Source organism: Zonotrichia leucophrys, chromosome 5, assembly GCF_028769735.1.
Source record: "Zonotrichia leucophrys gambelii isolate GWCS_2022_RI chromosome 5, RI_Zleu_2.0, whole genome shotgun sequence".
Classification (NCBI taxonomy): domain Eukaryota; kingdom Metazoa; phylum Chordata; class Aves; order Passeriformes; family Passerellidae; genus Zonotrichia; species Zonotrichia leucophrys.
Window position 1 is genome coordinate 4,767,337 of NC_088175.1, and position 17,580 is coordinate 4,784,916.

A 17,580-nucleotide genomic window follows, 5' to 3' on the forward strand; every position below is an offset into this window, starting at 1 on the left:
TCAAAAATCTTTTACAAAGCCCCATGTATTACATAATCTCCTCCCTATTATCTGACTGTGATACTAATGTATAAATGCTGATGGGCCAACTGCTATAAGCAGCTGAGTTCATCCCTTTGTTTGCAGTAGAACTTCAATGGTTGAACCCTTTTATTTTACCTTGCCTCTGTTGAAGCATAACCAATGCCAATATGTACACATACTACTTATGTGTACAGCACAAGCAATTATTTTCTTCTGGGCTTCCTATTTTATTTCACTATTTTATTTTCTGCAGAACTGAGGGATGAAAGCTAAATAGTAACAGTGTGTTCCCCCCACTGGTGCTTTTTAAGTGCATGCCCCATCTCCTTCATTGTAATAACATTCTAACAGTGTTTTGCATTATCAAAACTGACCAATAATTACATCCACATCCCAGTTATTTTTAGACTGGGTATCATAACACAGCCTGAGTGCATTTGTTGTACTCTGCTTTAACCTGTTTATTTTGCCTTGAACCATAATATTGAAAGAGCTCACTCAAGTGAACTCCTGCCCAGCTGTTTTTCAAATGTAAAACAAACTCCTATTATAAAACCACAGAAAGCAGATCACACATTTACATTCATTCCTTCATTATCTGATGTCTACAGAGATACCTGCTATAATGTCAGAAACTCTAAAAACAAAATATACAAATGACGTTCTGTGCAGTTTACAAGCTAGATGGATAAAGCAAACATATCTTCAGCCAGCACCTACTCTCCTTAGGCATCAGAGAAGGACTTCTCCTGCACAGCCCTCCTGGGATCTGAGAGCTATCAGTGATTTTAACATGTTTTCATTACTCAAAATTACACATCTGCCATGGTGGCTTAAATGGCTACAACAGAAATAAGCTCAAAACTACAGCATAACATCTCTGGCACTATTAAAAAAAAGAACCAGGACAGGAAAGCTTCAGATGATAGAGAAGCCAACTTGATAACATCAAAGTTCTAATCAAAAATTATTGCTTTCTCTTAATTTCACAGCACTTTCTGCCTTTGATACATAACAACAACATGAACCAACCCAGGAAATATTCCCTGATATTGTCAACTATATTCAAAGAGATCTGTAAATGTATTTATGTTACTTTCCACACACTCTTTTACACTGTTCATTTTAAATGCAATGATCAAACAAAACGCCTCATCCTACTGAAACACTTCTGTTTCATGAAATAAACTAGTCTGCTCTTGAGAAGACTCCTGTTTTATCAATTAATTCTTACCTAATATTGTAATATAAAAGTGGCTATATGTAATTTTATTACACAGTTTTCAATTGATTATTCAAATTTCTTATTATGTCGAAAGAAATTAAATTATATTTACAATACCTGTATATCAAAAATGTGCTTCAAATCATCAAGATAATATTCTTCAACTGCAAAAGGTCTGCCTTCCACCTTAAATATGCAGACTGGATTCAAGCCATAATGAACTGGAAGTGCAAAGTAATCAGCTAGTTCTTTAGAGTTGATGGAAGCAGACATCAATATTATCTGTTAAAAAATTTACAGCAGAAAATTAAATGCAAAATTAATAAAAGCATTAATTTTAACACAAATTGTCTTGTTACATGGAACTCTCCATTTCCTCCTCATGTTAAATTATCTAATTCTGGTTACTACAGGTATGTAACCTAAAGGATATTTAAGACAATCAAATTAAATGCTTAAGATGCCCTAATCAGCACATGGAGAGGGGCAAGCACCTGTAAGAGAATGGCTCAGGCTAGAATGCCTAGGGCAGAAAACATGGTGAAAATTCAACCAAAACCACACAGTACCCTTGATAAAGATCTCACCACCACCCAAACCAGAAATGCTGTAAAACACAAAAGCATCCCCCTTACAAAATGACAGGAAGGCAAACTAATGAAGATTGCATTGTACCATTGTGCTCAGGCACAAGGAACACGTGGAAAGGGCAGGCTAAACCATGAAGTTTTCCAACATGATCCTCAAAGGAGAAATTTGAAAGGACATAATTCTGCAAATATATGAAATCTGTCCCACTACAGCATGGACTGCCTCACGGCTCCACAGATAGTGACTCACCTATGCCAGGGCAACAGGCTAAATGTAACCTCTCTGAAGGCTATCCAAACAAAATCCAATCTAAATCTACACTTACAGGCAAGGAATATTAAACTATCCCTTCTAGACAACCTTTGTAATCTGGACTCCAATCTGTGGAATCCTTCCAAAGGGGAAAGAAGTGACAGATTCTTCACAGAGTGCCTGAAGGGTCACATAACTGAACCAAAAGTTTGATGTAACCCCTGAAGCAAAAATTCAACGAGCACAAATCACCAACATGGCAGATGAACACATCAGGACAGATAGCAATCAAAGAAGACAGCTCAAGATCAAGCAGTCCAAAACCACTTGTACAACACAGATATGTCCAAAGACCCCATAGATGATACCAAGAACTGCTATTAGTCACTATGGAAACTGCACTGTTTGGTTTGATCCAATAGAGCCACTCTCAGCCTCAGGTTTTCTTTCAAAATCCTATCCCAGCAAGATCAACCTCAGAACAATCCAGCTTCTGCTCTGTGATCTAAAAATAATAATCTGCAGCAGCCACCTACCAGAAAATCCAGCATCATTTACACTGGTTAGTTCAGCAGGTAGATCTTGTCCTCAGTACACCAGAATCACGCAACTAACTCCTGTCAGTGGATGCAATGTTGAATCACCTGCTGCTTCTAAGGTTTGCAACTTCCAAACTAGGAAACTAACAGCTCACATGCATTTCATACCACCCTGAGTTAAAAATGTTTTATTTCCTCTCTTAAATAGGGCTCCTTGCACCCTTTTGTTTCATGAATCCAGGGAGATGGGAAGACAACCTTACATTTTCTAAATGAATTGGCCACATCAAAGCTCCTTTGCTTTACAGTTTTTTCAGAAGGGGATGAACAGGAATGAAGTAGGAGACAATGGGCTTAGCATATAAATTCAAACTGAATAGCCCATTCCACTCTGCTCAAGGCCAGCAAGTGAGATCAAGAGTTCTCCCTTCTTCAACATAAAAAAAACTCAAAGGGACAGCCCTCCACTCTCTCAAATATAGGTCTCTCTCAGATTTGTACAATATTAAAAAACTGTCATCTGCAGAAACAACTGCAGAGAATGATATAAAGGGGAATAAAATTTTTCAGTGACAATTTCAAGAGACTGAAATGGAACTATAGAGAAAAATGAAAAAGTTGTCAGGAACCTCTTAAAGAAAAATGTTTTCTAACAGAAAAGATGACAGGGCCTGTAGGGATTCCTGCCATTGAAACCAACCCAATAATCAGAATAAAGGGCAAACTTCTCACAAACTCAGTTTGATCAAATTATTGCTCTTCTCTGTAGGCAGAGCCAAGTGCTAAAAACAGCTGAATAGTTTCACATAATTGTCTCTAAATCTAAAGACAAGAATTTTCTCTAAAATCTAAACCAGCATGAAAAGGGATAAAAAGTGAAAGATTTTAAGTGCACAGCCATGTCCTATGCCAAATGAAAGGGCCCTTTCAGTGACAGCATGTTTGGAAGACCTAAAGACCAAGTTTGAATCAATGTGGTGGACTGCACAAAAGAACACATCATTCCTTCCAATGGCAACAAAACCAGCCAACCTAGACTTTATTTTGAACAGAAAAAAAATCACATTAAACTATTTCCTTGAAGCACTTAAGAGACATGCAGTCTCACAAAGTATCTGTAGTCCCAAACAGATGCACAGCAAGATACTGAGTTAGCCTAACTCCCATCACTTTTTCTTCATTTCTAGTATTTCAGGAGTTCATTACTTTGAGACCCCAAAGAGCAAATATGTCATGCTAAATGTCTGTGAACTCTGCCTTAGTACAAAGCAGAATTGCCCAGCATGCAGAGAACAACCTCAGCCAAATTTTACTACCAGTTCTGCCCAGAAATTACAGTACAGCATTTCTGGTCTTTTGCTATTTCTTCAGATATGCTGTCCCACTTAAACAAAAAGGCTTTTTGTATTTCCAGGAGTTAATGCTACCATTTTAACCAAGAAAAAAGCACTGCCCTCAATACCCAATATGTAATTCTAGTCAAATATCCTTCGTGCAGTTTTAGCCTTAAGCAGGCTTTAGAAACTAATGCATTTTAACATGAGGGGGAAAAAAAAAAAAGAAGTCTCTCAGAACACATTACAGCAGCCAGGAAAAGAATGCCCCTTAGCTTGCTTACTTTGAGGAGTGGCAGACTAAAAAATATTTTGGTAAAAAGTAGTAACATAGCAATTTGTGGTAAATTCTTTAAAATAGGGCCTTAATAGATAAAACACATGCAACAATTTTCTGGCAAGAAAAAGCAGAATTCAGTTTGAACCCACCTTCACATTCTGTGAATTTGTACACAACAGCTTACGGGTCACCAAGAGCAAGAAATCAATTTCTTCTGTACGCTCGTGCACCTGGAAGACATTATCCACAATTTAATTTCCATTAATTCATCCTCTTCCTTTTGACAATCTCTTACTTTCCTACTCAATTTTATGCTTTATTTTTGTAACTTGGAATAACAATACATTTTCATAGAAGAAAGCACACACCTTTTGAGCCTAGGCATGCTAAGAACACTTTAGAATCCCAACAAGAGTCTTCAGATGACTACAGAACCCTTTGCGAAAATCATGTCACTCTGAAGTTAAGAAAATCTAGAAAAATTACTAAAAAAAAAAATTAAAAAAAAAAAAAAATCAATCTTGAGCTCTAACCACTGGTTGTACCAGAGCTGACAGTAAAAGAAGTCTGTGATACTGATGCATTGTTAAGATCCTAAATGATCCAGGGACTGTTTTGGTTTGTCTGAAAACTAAGCAAATCAAATAAATGTGCCTCATTCCTAAGGGCTTCCACCTATGATCCAATACACAACTGCTTTCTAAAACATTCATTTACACCCAATTCTTTATATATCCTAGCACCCAAGCCTTCTGCCTGCTCCTTACAGTAAATACTTCTTCCCAACATTATCCATGATGACCATATCCCCTTCTTCAATTACAGTTTAAATATTTTAAGTGCAGCAGCTTTTTCTGGAGTTCAGCCTTCACAAGTCAACATTCATGTCCTGGAGGCTGATTAGCACATTGTAATATAATGTAAAGGTAAGACTTATATTCAATGCTGTCCCATTACAAAAACTAATTTAGCTAAGGTAGTTTTCAGGCTGACAGTAAGGTCTTGCTGTGAGAACCAAGATTTTTGGTCCTAGTTTGTTTAAGTATGGTCCTAAATGTCTGCAGTACACTGAGAGGGATGAGACCTACAATTAAAAATATTGTGGAGAACATTCAGTTTTTAAAAACAGTGACTGTGGACCCAAGATCACAATCTCTGTATTAGGTGTGGAGGAAAAGGTGGCACATGAGCAATAGGAGGGACCAGAACCCTGGCTGGGGAAGAAAAAAACCAACACAGTCTTGACAGAGGGATGCTGCTGAAAGAAGTGGTACAAACCAATAACATTAGTTCAAATTACAGCTCCCAAGAAAGTTTGAAAAACCACTGCATAAATCCATTCTCCTCTGTAAGGAGCGAAAAACTTTATTCATTTTCATATGTAATGAATAAATCTTAAAACTAAAGGAACAGTAACACTTTATGTGTGTACCTTCTGTGGTTCAGCTTTTGAATCTACATTTAACCTAAATTTCCTCACTAGAAGAAATATTATGGTTTCCAACACTCTGCTAATACACTGGAGGGCTCAAATATTTTCCATTAAGGCATCCTAAGGATACAATTCCTTAGGCTCTGGGGGTTTTTTGTTCTTTTTCTGTTTGAATTGAAGTATTAAATTTTCCTTATACAAAAATATAACTACTTTCTCAGTCTTTTCCAGGTTTCCAGTGTACCATCTCAAGTGCAGTCATGAAGCCTTGTTACTGTAATAGTACACTAACTACGGTCTCCCTGATCCTCAAATATCCAATTAAAGTAGCTCTCAGCTACAATGCCAGTCACAGGATAAAAATTAAAAACAGCACTTATAAAAAATACAAGCTAAAACAAAACACACAGAAAAAAAAATACCAAAAAGCCAACCAAAATGAACCAAAAACCCTCCAGAAAAAAAAACAAAACCAAAACTCCAAACCCCTAAGTCCTCTTCTGTATCCCTACATCCCAAGATGTTATACATCCTACATGAGATTTACATTCATGATCTGTGACAGCACAATTTCTCATCTGACTATGATTAAAAGTCAAATATTGCTTTCCATATAAAAGAAGCATATACACATGTAAAAATATACAAATTACAGGTGCATTTTCTTTAGCTTCTTAGTGAAGTGACAGCAACAATAATGAATCCTCATGAGTGAGCTGTACCCACAACCAGGAGACAGAACTTTCAGAGAGGTATTTTTCAGGACATCCCTGAAGAATAAAGACATTTTAATATCCGAGTGAGTGAAAAGTAGCTGCCTCCTCCTGACAGTACTAGCTGCACAGGTTCTTGAGCTTCACAGGACTGATTTCGAAAAACATTTCAAGGCATCTATATTAAAAATTAAGGACTCCCAAAAACCCCCCCCACACCTTCAATTCCAAACTTGGTGCTCAAAGGAACGCAGACAAGCCTATTTCAGTAAGTGTTACCTTAGACAACTTATATAAAATACTTTTAAAAGCAGATGTCTGCATTTCTCTTTTCTTGCGTGGTAAGAGAAAAAAGAGGTTTTATTATTATGAAAATTAAACTTACTCCCAGCAACTTACTTCATCAATGAAAATGTGTGTGAACTGAGTTAGGCTCCTGGCAGAAACGATTTTCTGAAGAAGAACTCCAGTTGTCATATACAGCAACCTCGTCTCCTTTGTTGAAACGTTCTCTAAACTTAACTAACAAGAGTAAGAAAAATACACACTAGCTGAAAACATATTTATTGTAGTTACAGAAGCATGCACATGAAAGAACTCCAAAAATCAAACACAGCGTAAAGTCATCAAAATTATTTACTCCCACTTGAACAAGTCTCCATACAAAAATGGTCTTAGCAGAACCAATTAACTGGTTTTTCTTTGGGAGAAATTTCCAAAACATTTAAAACTCCTAAGTTTTATGAAGTGACAAAATTCCTTGCTGGGGACTTGAGACTGAGAATTCTTCAAAGACTTCTAAAGGTACATGCATACACCATCCTTTCCACTGATAATAAAGAGCAAGAAAGAGATTTTGCCAAAATGTAGTTTGCTTACAGGATGGGAAGGGAAAGAGGTTTAAGTTATCATCAAGACCAGGAACCTTACTCCTGAGAGAAAGGTTCTACAACCCAATATGAAATTGATTTTGATTGGTTTTGATTTCTAACATACTTGTGTACCTTCAGCTATCTCAGGTGTAGCCTGCCCAGGCAGGCAGTGCTGGGAGCACCTTGTGCAGCTTTGGATCAGCCCAGGGCAGACACAAGTGCACTCCACCATTTCCCTCTGCTTCTGCTCAGCTCACACAAGTGCTGGTGAGACAGCACAGCACATCCACACACACTGACCTGAAGACAGTCTGGAAGCACAGTTTCATTTTAAGTCTTTGACACTCAATAGACTAATGAATCAATTTTGCAATTTAATAACAAATTAATTTAAAGTACCAAAACCCACAAAGGCTTTACATATAAATTATTTTGAAAAAAACAACATACATAACTGTCTTGGTTTTTGCTGGGATAGAGGTAATTTCTTCTTAGTAGCTGGTACAGTGCTGTGTTTTGGGGATTTAGTATGAGAATAATGTTGATAACACTGGTGTTTTGGTTACTGCTGTCATGTTTATGATGTGGCACAGAAGAAAACAGATATTGGATAACAGATGAAGCAGAAGCCTGATATATAAGAGTCCATGCTATTATCAGCTCTGTCACTCTCAGTTAAAAATCAAACCCCTCCAGAGCTGAAAACTGTAAAAAATTAGATTTAGGGGTAACAATACCTAACACACCTAAAAGGCATACACAGCATATTAGGAAGCAACCAAAGCTGCAGACCTATGAAAAACAGAAACCCCCAAATGCATGCTAGCAAGCATACACTTATTACCCTAAGTGCAAGACAGGAAGAAACAACAAGAAGCAGAATGAAGCAGAGGGGAAGAAGAGCCCAGCAAATACTGCTCTGAGCAAAGCATTCCAGAAGCAGAGAATTCTCCACGAACTGTCCCACTGCCAACTGGCTGAGGAACCAGAGCAGCTCATGCAGAGACAGCTGTGGTCAACCCAGCCATGAAACCACCACCACTGCAGCTCAGTGTGGCTGCTGACAAGGAGCTGATCACAGCACCAGGACCTGTGTCAGAAGAGGATGCGACATCAAGGAGGGACAGAACTGGGCTTGAAGGTGAGCAGAACAAAGCAAAGGAAGAGACTGATTTAACAGGAAAAACTAGTTTGAGTTTTTCACATGTTAAAAAAGAACAACAGATTGTTTACAGAAAAACCTGGTCATATATGCATTAAAGTGCTGACAGAGCTGACAAGTAAATGTAGTAAAGTCAAACAGATAGTACATTAATTAAGGAGCTGAGAGGAAAAATGACATAACATAGTTCTCCTGCAACAATTTCAGTGATTAATAATGTGGACATGTCTGATGCAGACACATATTTTCTGTTGGAGTCCCACCAGGATTTACAGTTGTTCAAATGTACAAGTTGATTTAATTACAATCATTTAGCAGGAGACAGATAAAAAACCAGCAATTTCACTTTAAAAGCGGATTCTCTAACATTTCTTCAGTATGCTATATATGCTTAAAAGTAATCAAGGAATGATATACAGTACTTTTTAATGCATTTTTAAATACAATTTGGATTTCCTCATACCTGGTATCCTACAAATCCCCCAAGTGTCCATGATCTTTCCTTGCTAATCCACCTGGCAAGGCTGCTGGCGCTGATTTTCCGAGGCTGGGTAACAGCAATGTTGCAGGGCATAGACCGGCTCATGCAATAATCCAAAATATACTGGGGAATCTGCGTGCTCTTTCCACTGCCAGTTGCTCCTTCCACAACCACAACTGAATTGTTTTGTATGAGAGACACTATCTGAAACAATTTTTCAAGAACACTTGTAAGTTTACAAGTTTTAAAAGATATAAAGAACTCAAACATATAAACATATAAAAGAACTCAAAACAGGTTTCAAACAGATTTGAAGTATCAACAGCTTCCAAGCCACAAAGCAAGTTTCTTTAGAACACTGTGCCATTTTTCCTATCAGAGATAACTGGAATCCAGCAGTGCATTAGAAGATGACAGAAAAGAATATGGGCACACAGCCATGTACATATTTTACACGAATACCTATAAAGTGTAACAGCAACGTTTCTTCCTCTAAGAAGTTTGATGCAATGGTTTTGTAAAAAAACCCAGAAGTTTTGTACAGTGTTTAAAACAGGAACGGAAATTACCTTTCAAAAAACAAAAGAAACAAACTAACAAAAAAGCTACTCCAAAGCCACAACAAAACATTATTTTCAGCTTTATTCTATGAGAGAAAGTAAACTGGCATTACCTTTTCCCTGTGTTTGGCTGTAGGCATATCCAAATATTTACACTTACTTATTGGTAGAGAAATTGAATCACTTGATTCACACTGAGGCAATGAAGTACCTAAGCACAAAAATAAACAAGAGTAACATTTCAAGAGAGAAAGGAAAAGACCAGCAGGAGACTATGATGACAGTATTTGGAAGCCTAACTTCTCTACAATGTGAACCATATACTTTAAGTATTATTTTTTTTTTTTTGTATTAGTAGACCAAAGAGATTTTCTGTATTTATGCAACTGCTGCTTTACTGGAAGCAACTCTGAAAAACATGGCTTCTATGCTTAACCACCATCAGTGGAAAGGATGTATACAACTCTATGTTTGTCTCTTATTTTGAAAAACTGGATTTTTGCAGTTTGCATTACAACTGTCAATTCTATCCGTACACCCAATAATTTTTTACAATACTGAAAAAAATATGCCTTATTCATGCACCCATGTTGTCTCCCTTAAAGTATTCACAGCATTAAATAACCTGTAATAATTTTACATTAATACCATTATATTTCTACCACTTGGCCATTAAAATCTGCTAAGCACCATAATGACCTTTCTGTGTGATACACTCTGCAGTCTCTTGGCAGAAGTTAGTACCCATTACCACTGGGTAATACAGAACAAAAATCTTTGATTGCCAGCCTAAGTTTTGCTCAGAGCTCTGCAGTCAGTTTTACCATGCAGAACAAAAGAACAGGTCTGGAGGTGCAGAAGGGGAAAACCTGAACAAGACTGTGGTAAACAACAATTTTGCAAGTCACAATTAAATAATTTAAATACTCATAGCATAATGAAATCAAAAATAGGAATGCTTTCCATTTCAAATGGGTTTCACCAGGTATTACAGTGAAATGGATATTTACATACAGGAAATAAAACATACACGTAATAAAACCCTATACTTCTTTTTATGTCATTTTTTTCTCTAAGAAATAGAGTAGTGACACAGAATTCTATTATTCTTTCTACAAAGGCAACCATTACTTTAAAATAAAGGCTACAGCCTAAATACTTGACTGCAGTTACAGCTCTCTTTCTTTGGAAAAGCAGTGACATTCTCACAGCAGTGAAGCAGGAGCAGGCAGAACAGCATCTTAGCTCTGTGCCATACCCCTCAATGTGTTCCCAAATTGTCTCAAAGTGTCAAGGAATACAAATTAAGTTATTCTAACACTATAAAAGAAAATCCAAAAACTGGACAGCTCACTACGACGGTTTCTTAAAGCACTAAAAACAGAGTTCTTCTAAAGCCATATTCTGCAACAGGAAAAATTATTTTACCTGGACTCTAATGCAGTAGTGAAAGGTGATCACTGCTCAAGGATCTACTTAGCATTACTTAACACAAACAAAACCAGAACTTGATAGCAGCATCCCTTTGAAATACTAACTGTCCTTTTTAAAATACTTTTGGTCAAGGTTCTAAATATATTCTGCAGAAAAATGCATATATATAGCATTCTGCCACAGCAGCACTGCACAAAGGCTGCCTGGCTTCCCTCTGGCACAAACATGTCACAACTGAGACATCCATAGCTGGGTGAGATTTGACCAATGCTGGAAGAAACCTCAAGCTGCCAGGGAACAGATCCCAGTAGCAGCAGATTCCTGCTAAAGCAACATCACCTTCCCACCTCTATCAGGTTTTCAAAGAAACAACTGCCATTTTGCAAAGGTAAAATGTTAAAAGAAGAAAGCAATTTTTAATAGTGCTTATAAATAAGGAGGGAGGCACAAACAATTCCAAAGGTAGAATTCATACAGTAATCCTCTGTAATGCAATATAAATCCCAGTGTATTAGTAAGAAATCATTAACCTAAAATTCAATTAATGATTTTAAAAATACAAAGAAACAAGCCAGAAGCAAAGAAATAGCCACCAATATTCACGTACCTGCTGAAAAACAGTTTAATTAACTTTTTAAGTATCTTTTTTTTCACTGATAAAACAAAATTTTTTAATATTGCTTTTTATATAACGTTTCTAGGACAGCAACATCTTACTGTCTCCTAAGAACAGCTGTCCTGAAAAAAAAATGATACCAGAAGTGAATGGTGACCCAGTGTTGGCCACAATTACCACACAGAATTGAAGAACTGACAGCCACACAAGCATTTAGGAGATGCTACAAGTACTGAACACTGCATGGTTTGGGTTTTTTCTCTTCAAGGCATCCCTCAAAGAGAATGAAACATTCATTTGCTTGGGGAACTAATACTACAATAGCTGTGAGACTTCTGTCTGCAGAGACAAAACAATTTTGGGCCTCAGTAAACTTGAGGTGAACACTGACATGACCCAAGCAGCAATGAAAATGCCCCACTCTAACAAACTGAGCATAAACTCCATCTGAAATCTCTTATGATCCTTAGTAAAAAACAAAACAAAATTGAGATGGGGATCCTGAACAGCTATCTTAAAAGACCTTAACAATTTCATCTTTACTTTTTAAACATGAAAGTTGTTCTGAACTGTGAGGACCTGCTGCAGAAGAGAACATTTCAATGTACACCCCAATGAAAGGTTATTCTACTGATTTAAACAACCATTCATCTGGGGACTCTATACCATACAGTGTAATTAGCTTTATATGTTTGACTTTGCTTGGGGTTTTTCTTTGTTATTTCTCATATCCAATATGTAATAAATCCTCCAATGATAACTAGTCTTCAGAAAAACTGGTCGTTCCTACCAATACAGACACATCTAAAAATCCAGCTACAGGTCTACAGAATTATCCAGCAAGGGAAGGTTCTTCATTTTTTTTTTTTGCTTTTTCAATTGCTTTTACTTTCTAAAAATATTAGGACTGGGACAACTGACCCAACAAGTGCACACCTGTGTCAGGCATCGTGCTCTAACCTGCACTTTGGATTCTGACATAGAATGCAGGATGCTTCCAACCTGAAAACAGTAAATTGAGGAAGCAGGAAACTGCCACCCATGTTGGTTTAGGACAAACCAAATATTTCAGTATATAAGAAGCATTAATGCCAGTCCAGAATAATTAATTTCTCTATTCAGAGTTGGTACAAAAAAAGAAACAGAAAACTCGGTTATGGAAAAGGTTAATTTCCCTGCTCACTATTATTCAATTCCCTTTCAATTATTATCAAAGTCCTGTAGAGATGACAATGACTACAACATTCCAGTGCCCATGGAAAGAGCAATATTTCAGTATCTCAGTATTATAGCCCACAGAGCAGATGTACTCCCTCTGGTACCTGTTTTCTGAATTGAATTTGAAGATATCCCTTCACCGTAAGGTTAGATTTATATATTGACCAGTTCTGGGAGAGGAGTTTGTACAGGTGTATCTTGCTATCTGCCACTAAGCAATTAAAATGAGATGCTTAAAATAAAATATACCTGAAAGTACTAGCTAGATTAATCAAATGAGATGCTTATTAAATCACTGATCATTCTTCTGCTGAGCCACAAACACACAAAGTGATTACACTTTGCAAGGAAGCTCACAGGAAAGGAAAGCCACAGGTAACAACTGGCTCCTACACTGAGCCAAAAAGCAGAAGGACTTCCCAAAATATGGTGCTACCTCAGTCAAACACCAAGTACACAAATGTGCTGCTGACTGATCCTTGATAAGCTTAATTCAGAGAATTCCTAAGGAAATACTTGTCTGGTGAGACTTCTTTACTGCAATCCTCTTCAACTTACATGTATCTTATATACAAAAGGTTTTGGGGTGAGGATCTGTGCTATGATTCGTTTTCCTGGCATGCATCTGTTCTGAATTTAAAATATGTACGGTACTTAAAACATCAGTTTCTTATATATCAGAAAGAGTGTTTAAATTTATTCTTCTCTGAAAGAAATTACTTCAGGTGGAGCCTGGAAGACCTCCAAAAGAGATCCATCTATAGGCATGAAAATCATGAAGACAGAGGGAAAAAAAAGCTGCCATCCACGAAGCTTCATGAAAATAAGGATTTTAGAAGCTTTCTGCAGTGCCAAGCTCTAGTCTGTACAGTTCGGAATTCCTAAATTTGGAAAAAAAATATTTTCTACAAGATGAGTAAAGGGGTAAGTGTCCCACACACCCAGCTCTGGCAGGTTTCCCGCTGCACAACACCCCCTGACCTCACTGAACCAAAACTGTGTGAAGGCTGAAGAGCCAGTACCAAATGTGAAACAAGCCTGGTGGGACAGGGAAGAATTGCTAATGCTCTACTCATTTTGGGTAACAGTTATGACAAAGAATTTTCTCCTGCTTTTATTTAATCACTTCAACTTCCTTTGCACAGCAGTATCATTTCTACCATGCTCTGCAGAAGCCAGAACTCTAAATGCAGCTCCCTGATGATCTGTTTCCCCAACACAGAAGCAGATCAGGCATTTCTGTTTGTCATCTCAGTAGGAAAGCATATGCTCTTTCAAAGAAATTGGAAAGCACAAGACTTTAAACTCAATAGAACTTCATCAAATAACAAGGCACAAGCAGTACAAACATAAGCAGTTTCAGCAACTGCAATATTTAAAACAGGCTATCAATTTGCACAGAAAATACTGCCTATAGTTAGAAGAGCAACTGAGAGAAAGAAGCTACAAGAGGGGTACCAATTCAGAACCTTCAGAAAAAATCAGTTTCTCATTTCCATGTGGTGAAGGTTTTTTCTTGACTACATTTGTATTCAACACAGCTCAACTCACAGGTCCTGGTCTAGGTAAGTCCTTGATCATTTATGACAGTTCTCATGTTCTTGAGGAAAACAAATTTTCAGATCAACATAGCTGAAAGTTACAAATACATTTCAAAGCTCTTAAAATCTGAATGATGAGCACAATACATTAAAGCAGTTTGAAATGCAGAACAACATATCCATTTACAAGCTATAAAATTAACAGTACAATTCTTATGCTCACTTACTGAGCTTTTTTATTCTACTATCGTAATACAGTATTTCTGAGTCTGCCTGTAAGTCAAAGTTAAGGGCAGTAGAAGCAGGATTTTCTGAAGCTTTCATGTTATTCTACATCTAGGTGGGATTTGGCAGCTCAGCCTCAGACTGCCTTAGGAATGTTCCAGTCCTGTCACTATCCAGTTTGCTCGGAGTCTGCCATGGGATCACACACTGCTGGCAGCAGAGCACTGATGAGAGCAGGCAGCCATCAACACTGCACAGAACAACTCCTGAAGCAACTGAGACTCCAGACAATGAGACAGACAAAGAACAGAACAGGGGGAAGGAAAGGGGGGCAAGAAACTGAGGAAAACATCTAATGCATTAATAATTAGAGATTATGTAATATGTCAATACTTTAATAATGTTTATGGCTGTTTGCCAACTAGATGCTGTTTCAGTAAGTTACAACTGGAAGGCAGGAGTACTAGAAGGTAAAATTTCAAGGACAAATATTTTATGGTAGACCAAGAAAAAATAGGTATTTATAAAATAAAGTACCAGGATGACTACACAGAAGCATTTCCTAAAAAGCCCAAGTTATAATGGTATTTCTTTTACAAAAAGAACACTGCTAGCATCAGTCCCACTCAAAGTCATGCAGGCCACTAGTGCTGCTGAAGTTGCTAGTCTTTTATACAAGATTCTGATTTAGTAAGCAAAAGACACTGAATGAGCTATGGTATCTCCTTGCATCAATCAATACCACTGTATTATTAAAGAAACATCTACAGAACTTAATCTTACTCAACTTGTTGCTGTGTCTCCTTTGCTAGTAAAGCACATGAAGAACTCAGGAAATGTCATTCCTGAATGGCAACACTGGAAACTCCTTCCAGTCTCTTTATTCCCCCATTTCCACCTTCAAATACTTCCTCTCCCACAAACTTTTGCAACATCAAGGGAACAAGAGAGCATTTTGTGGTTAGGACAGAAAACAAGGTACACTACACATGGTGAGCTAAACAAATGCCCCTACTCCATCTCAGCTGATGACAAATCCCACAAGTGGCTCCATCAGCCCGAGTTCCAGAGGCCAGAGAATTTGCAGACGCACTGAAAAAACAGTAACTTCTAGAAAATTTCTCAATTTGTCATGTTTTGGTATGCCAGCAAAGGTATACAGAAAGTATTAAGAGAATGACACACAGAACAGATAAAACATAAATGTCCTTTTCTCAGGAAATCAGCTGCATTAACGAATCTGGAAATTAGGAGGCACAGTAAGAGTTTGAAGCTGAGCTGCCCTGACAAGTGAGTCAGCCTCAGAGTGCTTTTACCAGAGCTCCTAGGAAAGAAGTGCAATTGAAATTCTCTCTAAAGGCAGCTCAAAGCAACAATCACGTACACAGAGAAATATGAATAGAAAATGGGAAAACAGAACAAAGGCATAAATCTAATGAATGGTATCTTGTCCTTGCAGATTCATTTTAATCCTATATCTACATTTATCAATAAAACAAGCCAAATGTATGAACACTTACCTGTGCAACAGCATTACACATTGTAGTTTCCAGAAAATAAGCTGAATTTTAATACCATGCTTTATCTATAACAAACTAATGCACATAAATCAATAAACAAACCAGTACATTCAATTTAGAGAGGGAAATAGCATAAAGACAAAAGGGAGAAAAAGGACAGGTATATCTGAGTTTATAACAGGAATGAAGTAATTTTATTTCTTTTTTTTACCTGGTTTATAGACAAACTGATAATTTCCAGCTACATTCAGCTCTTGTTCCTCTCCTTGTCTGTATTTTTTAGCATATTCAGTTCCAATGTTCTGTGAGATAGGCAGGCTGAAGAGGAAAGAAGTGATAAATCAGTAAGTGCTTCCTAATACAAGTCTTTGGGATCTCTGGAAATAACAGCATTATATAGGAAGTTCTCCATGTCATGCAGGAACTACCTCAATAAACGAACTTCAGAAAAAAAATTAGTCTACACATCTAGATACTAGCCTGAGGAAAATGCCACATTGCATCTTTTTGTCTAGACCCAAAAAGACTGAGCTCCCAAAAAACCATCCTGTAAGGCTTCAATACATAGGAATTTCTCTTCTAATAAAAGACTACAATTTCTTCTGAACAAAGATGAAATAGCTGTTTCTTCAATTATTGACACATACAATTAGGAAAATACATGTAATTCTTGCATGATTCCTTGGAGACAGGGGAAGTAGACAGGAGGAAATACAAACATCTCATTGCTTTTACGAAAAAAATTTTGACAGTAAGCCAAGAAATTATGGTGGTCAGTGAAAAAAATTACATTCATTGAATAATCACTGAATTTTATGGAAATCTCTTCCACACAAGAAAGGTTAATCATTATATAAATGTAATGAGATTTTTAGAAGTCTCTTCTACATAAACAGTTTGAAGAAATCCACATGAAATTCACTAGAGAATAAAGCAACATGTAAAGAATGATTGTATGGTTATTAAGTCACAGGTGAACTTAAACATAGAAAAGCTTTGAAAACATCAAAAGTTATTTTTAAAATAAAATAGAAGCCAAAGGTTAAAACTACAATTTTGCACATTAACTGCAACTCTGGGCCATGTGCAATCCTTACCTATGCAGCAATTCATGAAGGCACAGCAAATCTAAGTTTTACCAAAGAACAGTGTTGTGGAAGTATTTATTTCTTGACCCAAAAAAATAGGCAATGCTGACCCCAGAAACAATGACACTGAAAACTACATGAGATTTTTAACAGGGCACTCATCACACAGCCCTCAACAGAGGGAAATTCCCAAGATTTTGATGCCACTGAGCACTCATGTTCTCTGCCAAAGCAAACTCTGCCAGCTTGGCTCTGCTACAGACAATTCACTCAGCCCAGTTCAGAACAGAACACCGAGTATTTGTCACCTAGTGCTGCCAACAAACTACAGATACCTTCTGATTTAATTTTAACAATATTTTAGGCATAGTGCTACAGCAATTTCTCCCAGACCTCAAGTATTTAATGCAAGGTTCAGCATGACTGCACCCCTCTGCACAACGCCTACATGAGCAACAGCTGCCTACATCCAA

The 17,580-nt window shown here is 37.2% G+C and overlaps 1 protein-coding gene across 4 annotated transcripts in view; it reads right to left on the reverse strand.

The window, feature by feature from the left end:
- The window catches only part of TDRD9 (tudor domain containing 9), a 69,379-nt gene that overhangs the window by 35,730 nt on the left and 16,069 nt on the right, over positions 1 to 17,580 (reverse strand). For 3 of the 4 annotated variants that reach the window (XR_010440420.1, XM_064714122.1, XM_064714124.1), the window contains exons 2-7: positions 16,231 to 16,337; positions 9,579 to 9,676; positions 8,888 to 9,109; positions 6,790 to 6,912; positions 4,395 to 4,475; positions 1,367 to 1,531 (exon numbers count right to left, since the gene is read on the reverse strand). Coding sequence is in view for 3 of the 4 variants with exons in the window: in XM_064714122.1 (XP_064570192.1) it covers positions 1,367 to 1,531; positions 4,395 to 4,475; positions 6,790 to 6,912; positions 8,888 to 9,109; positions 9,579 to 9,676; positions 16,231 to 16,337 (796 nt within the window). In the remaining variant the exon portion in view is untranslated. The remainder of the gene's footprint in view (positions 1 to 1,366; positions 1,532 to 4,394; positions 4,476 to 6,789; positions 6,913 to 8,887; positions 9,110 to 9,578; positions 9,677 to 16,230; positions 16,338 to 17,580) is intronic. The other variant, XM_064714123.1, reaches the window with a different exon arrangement.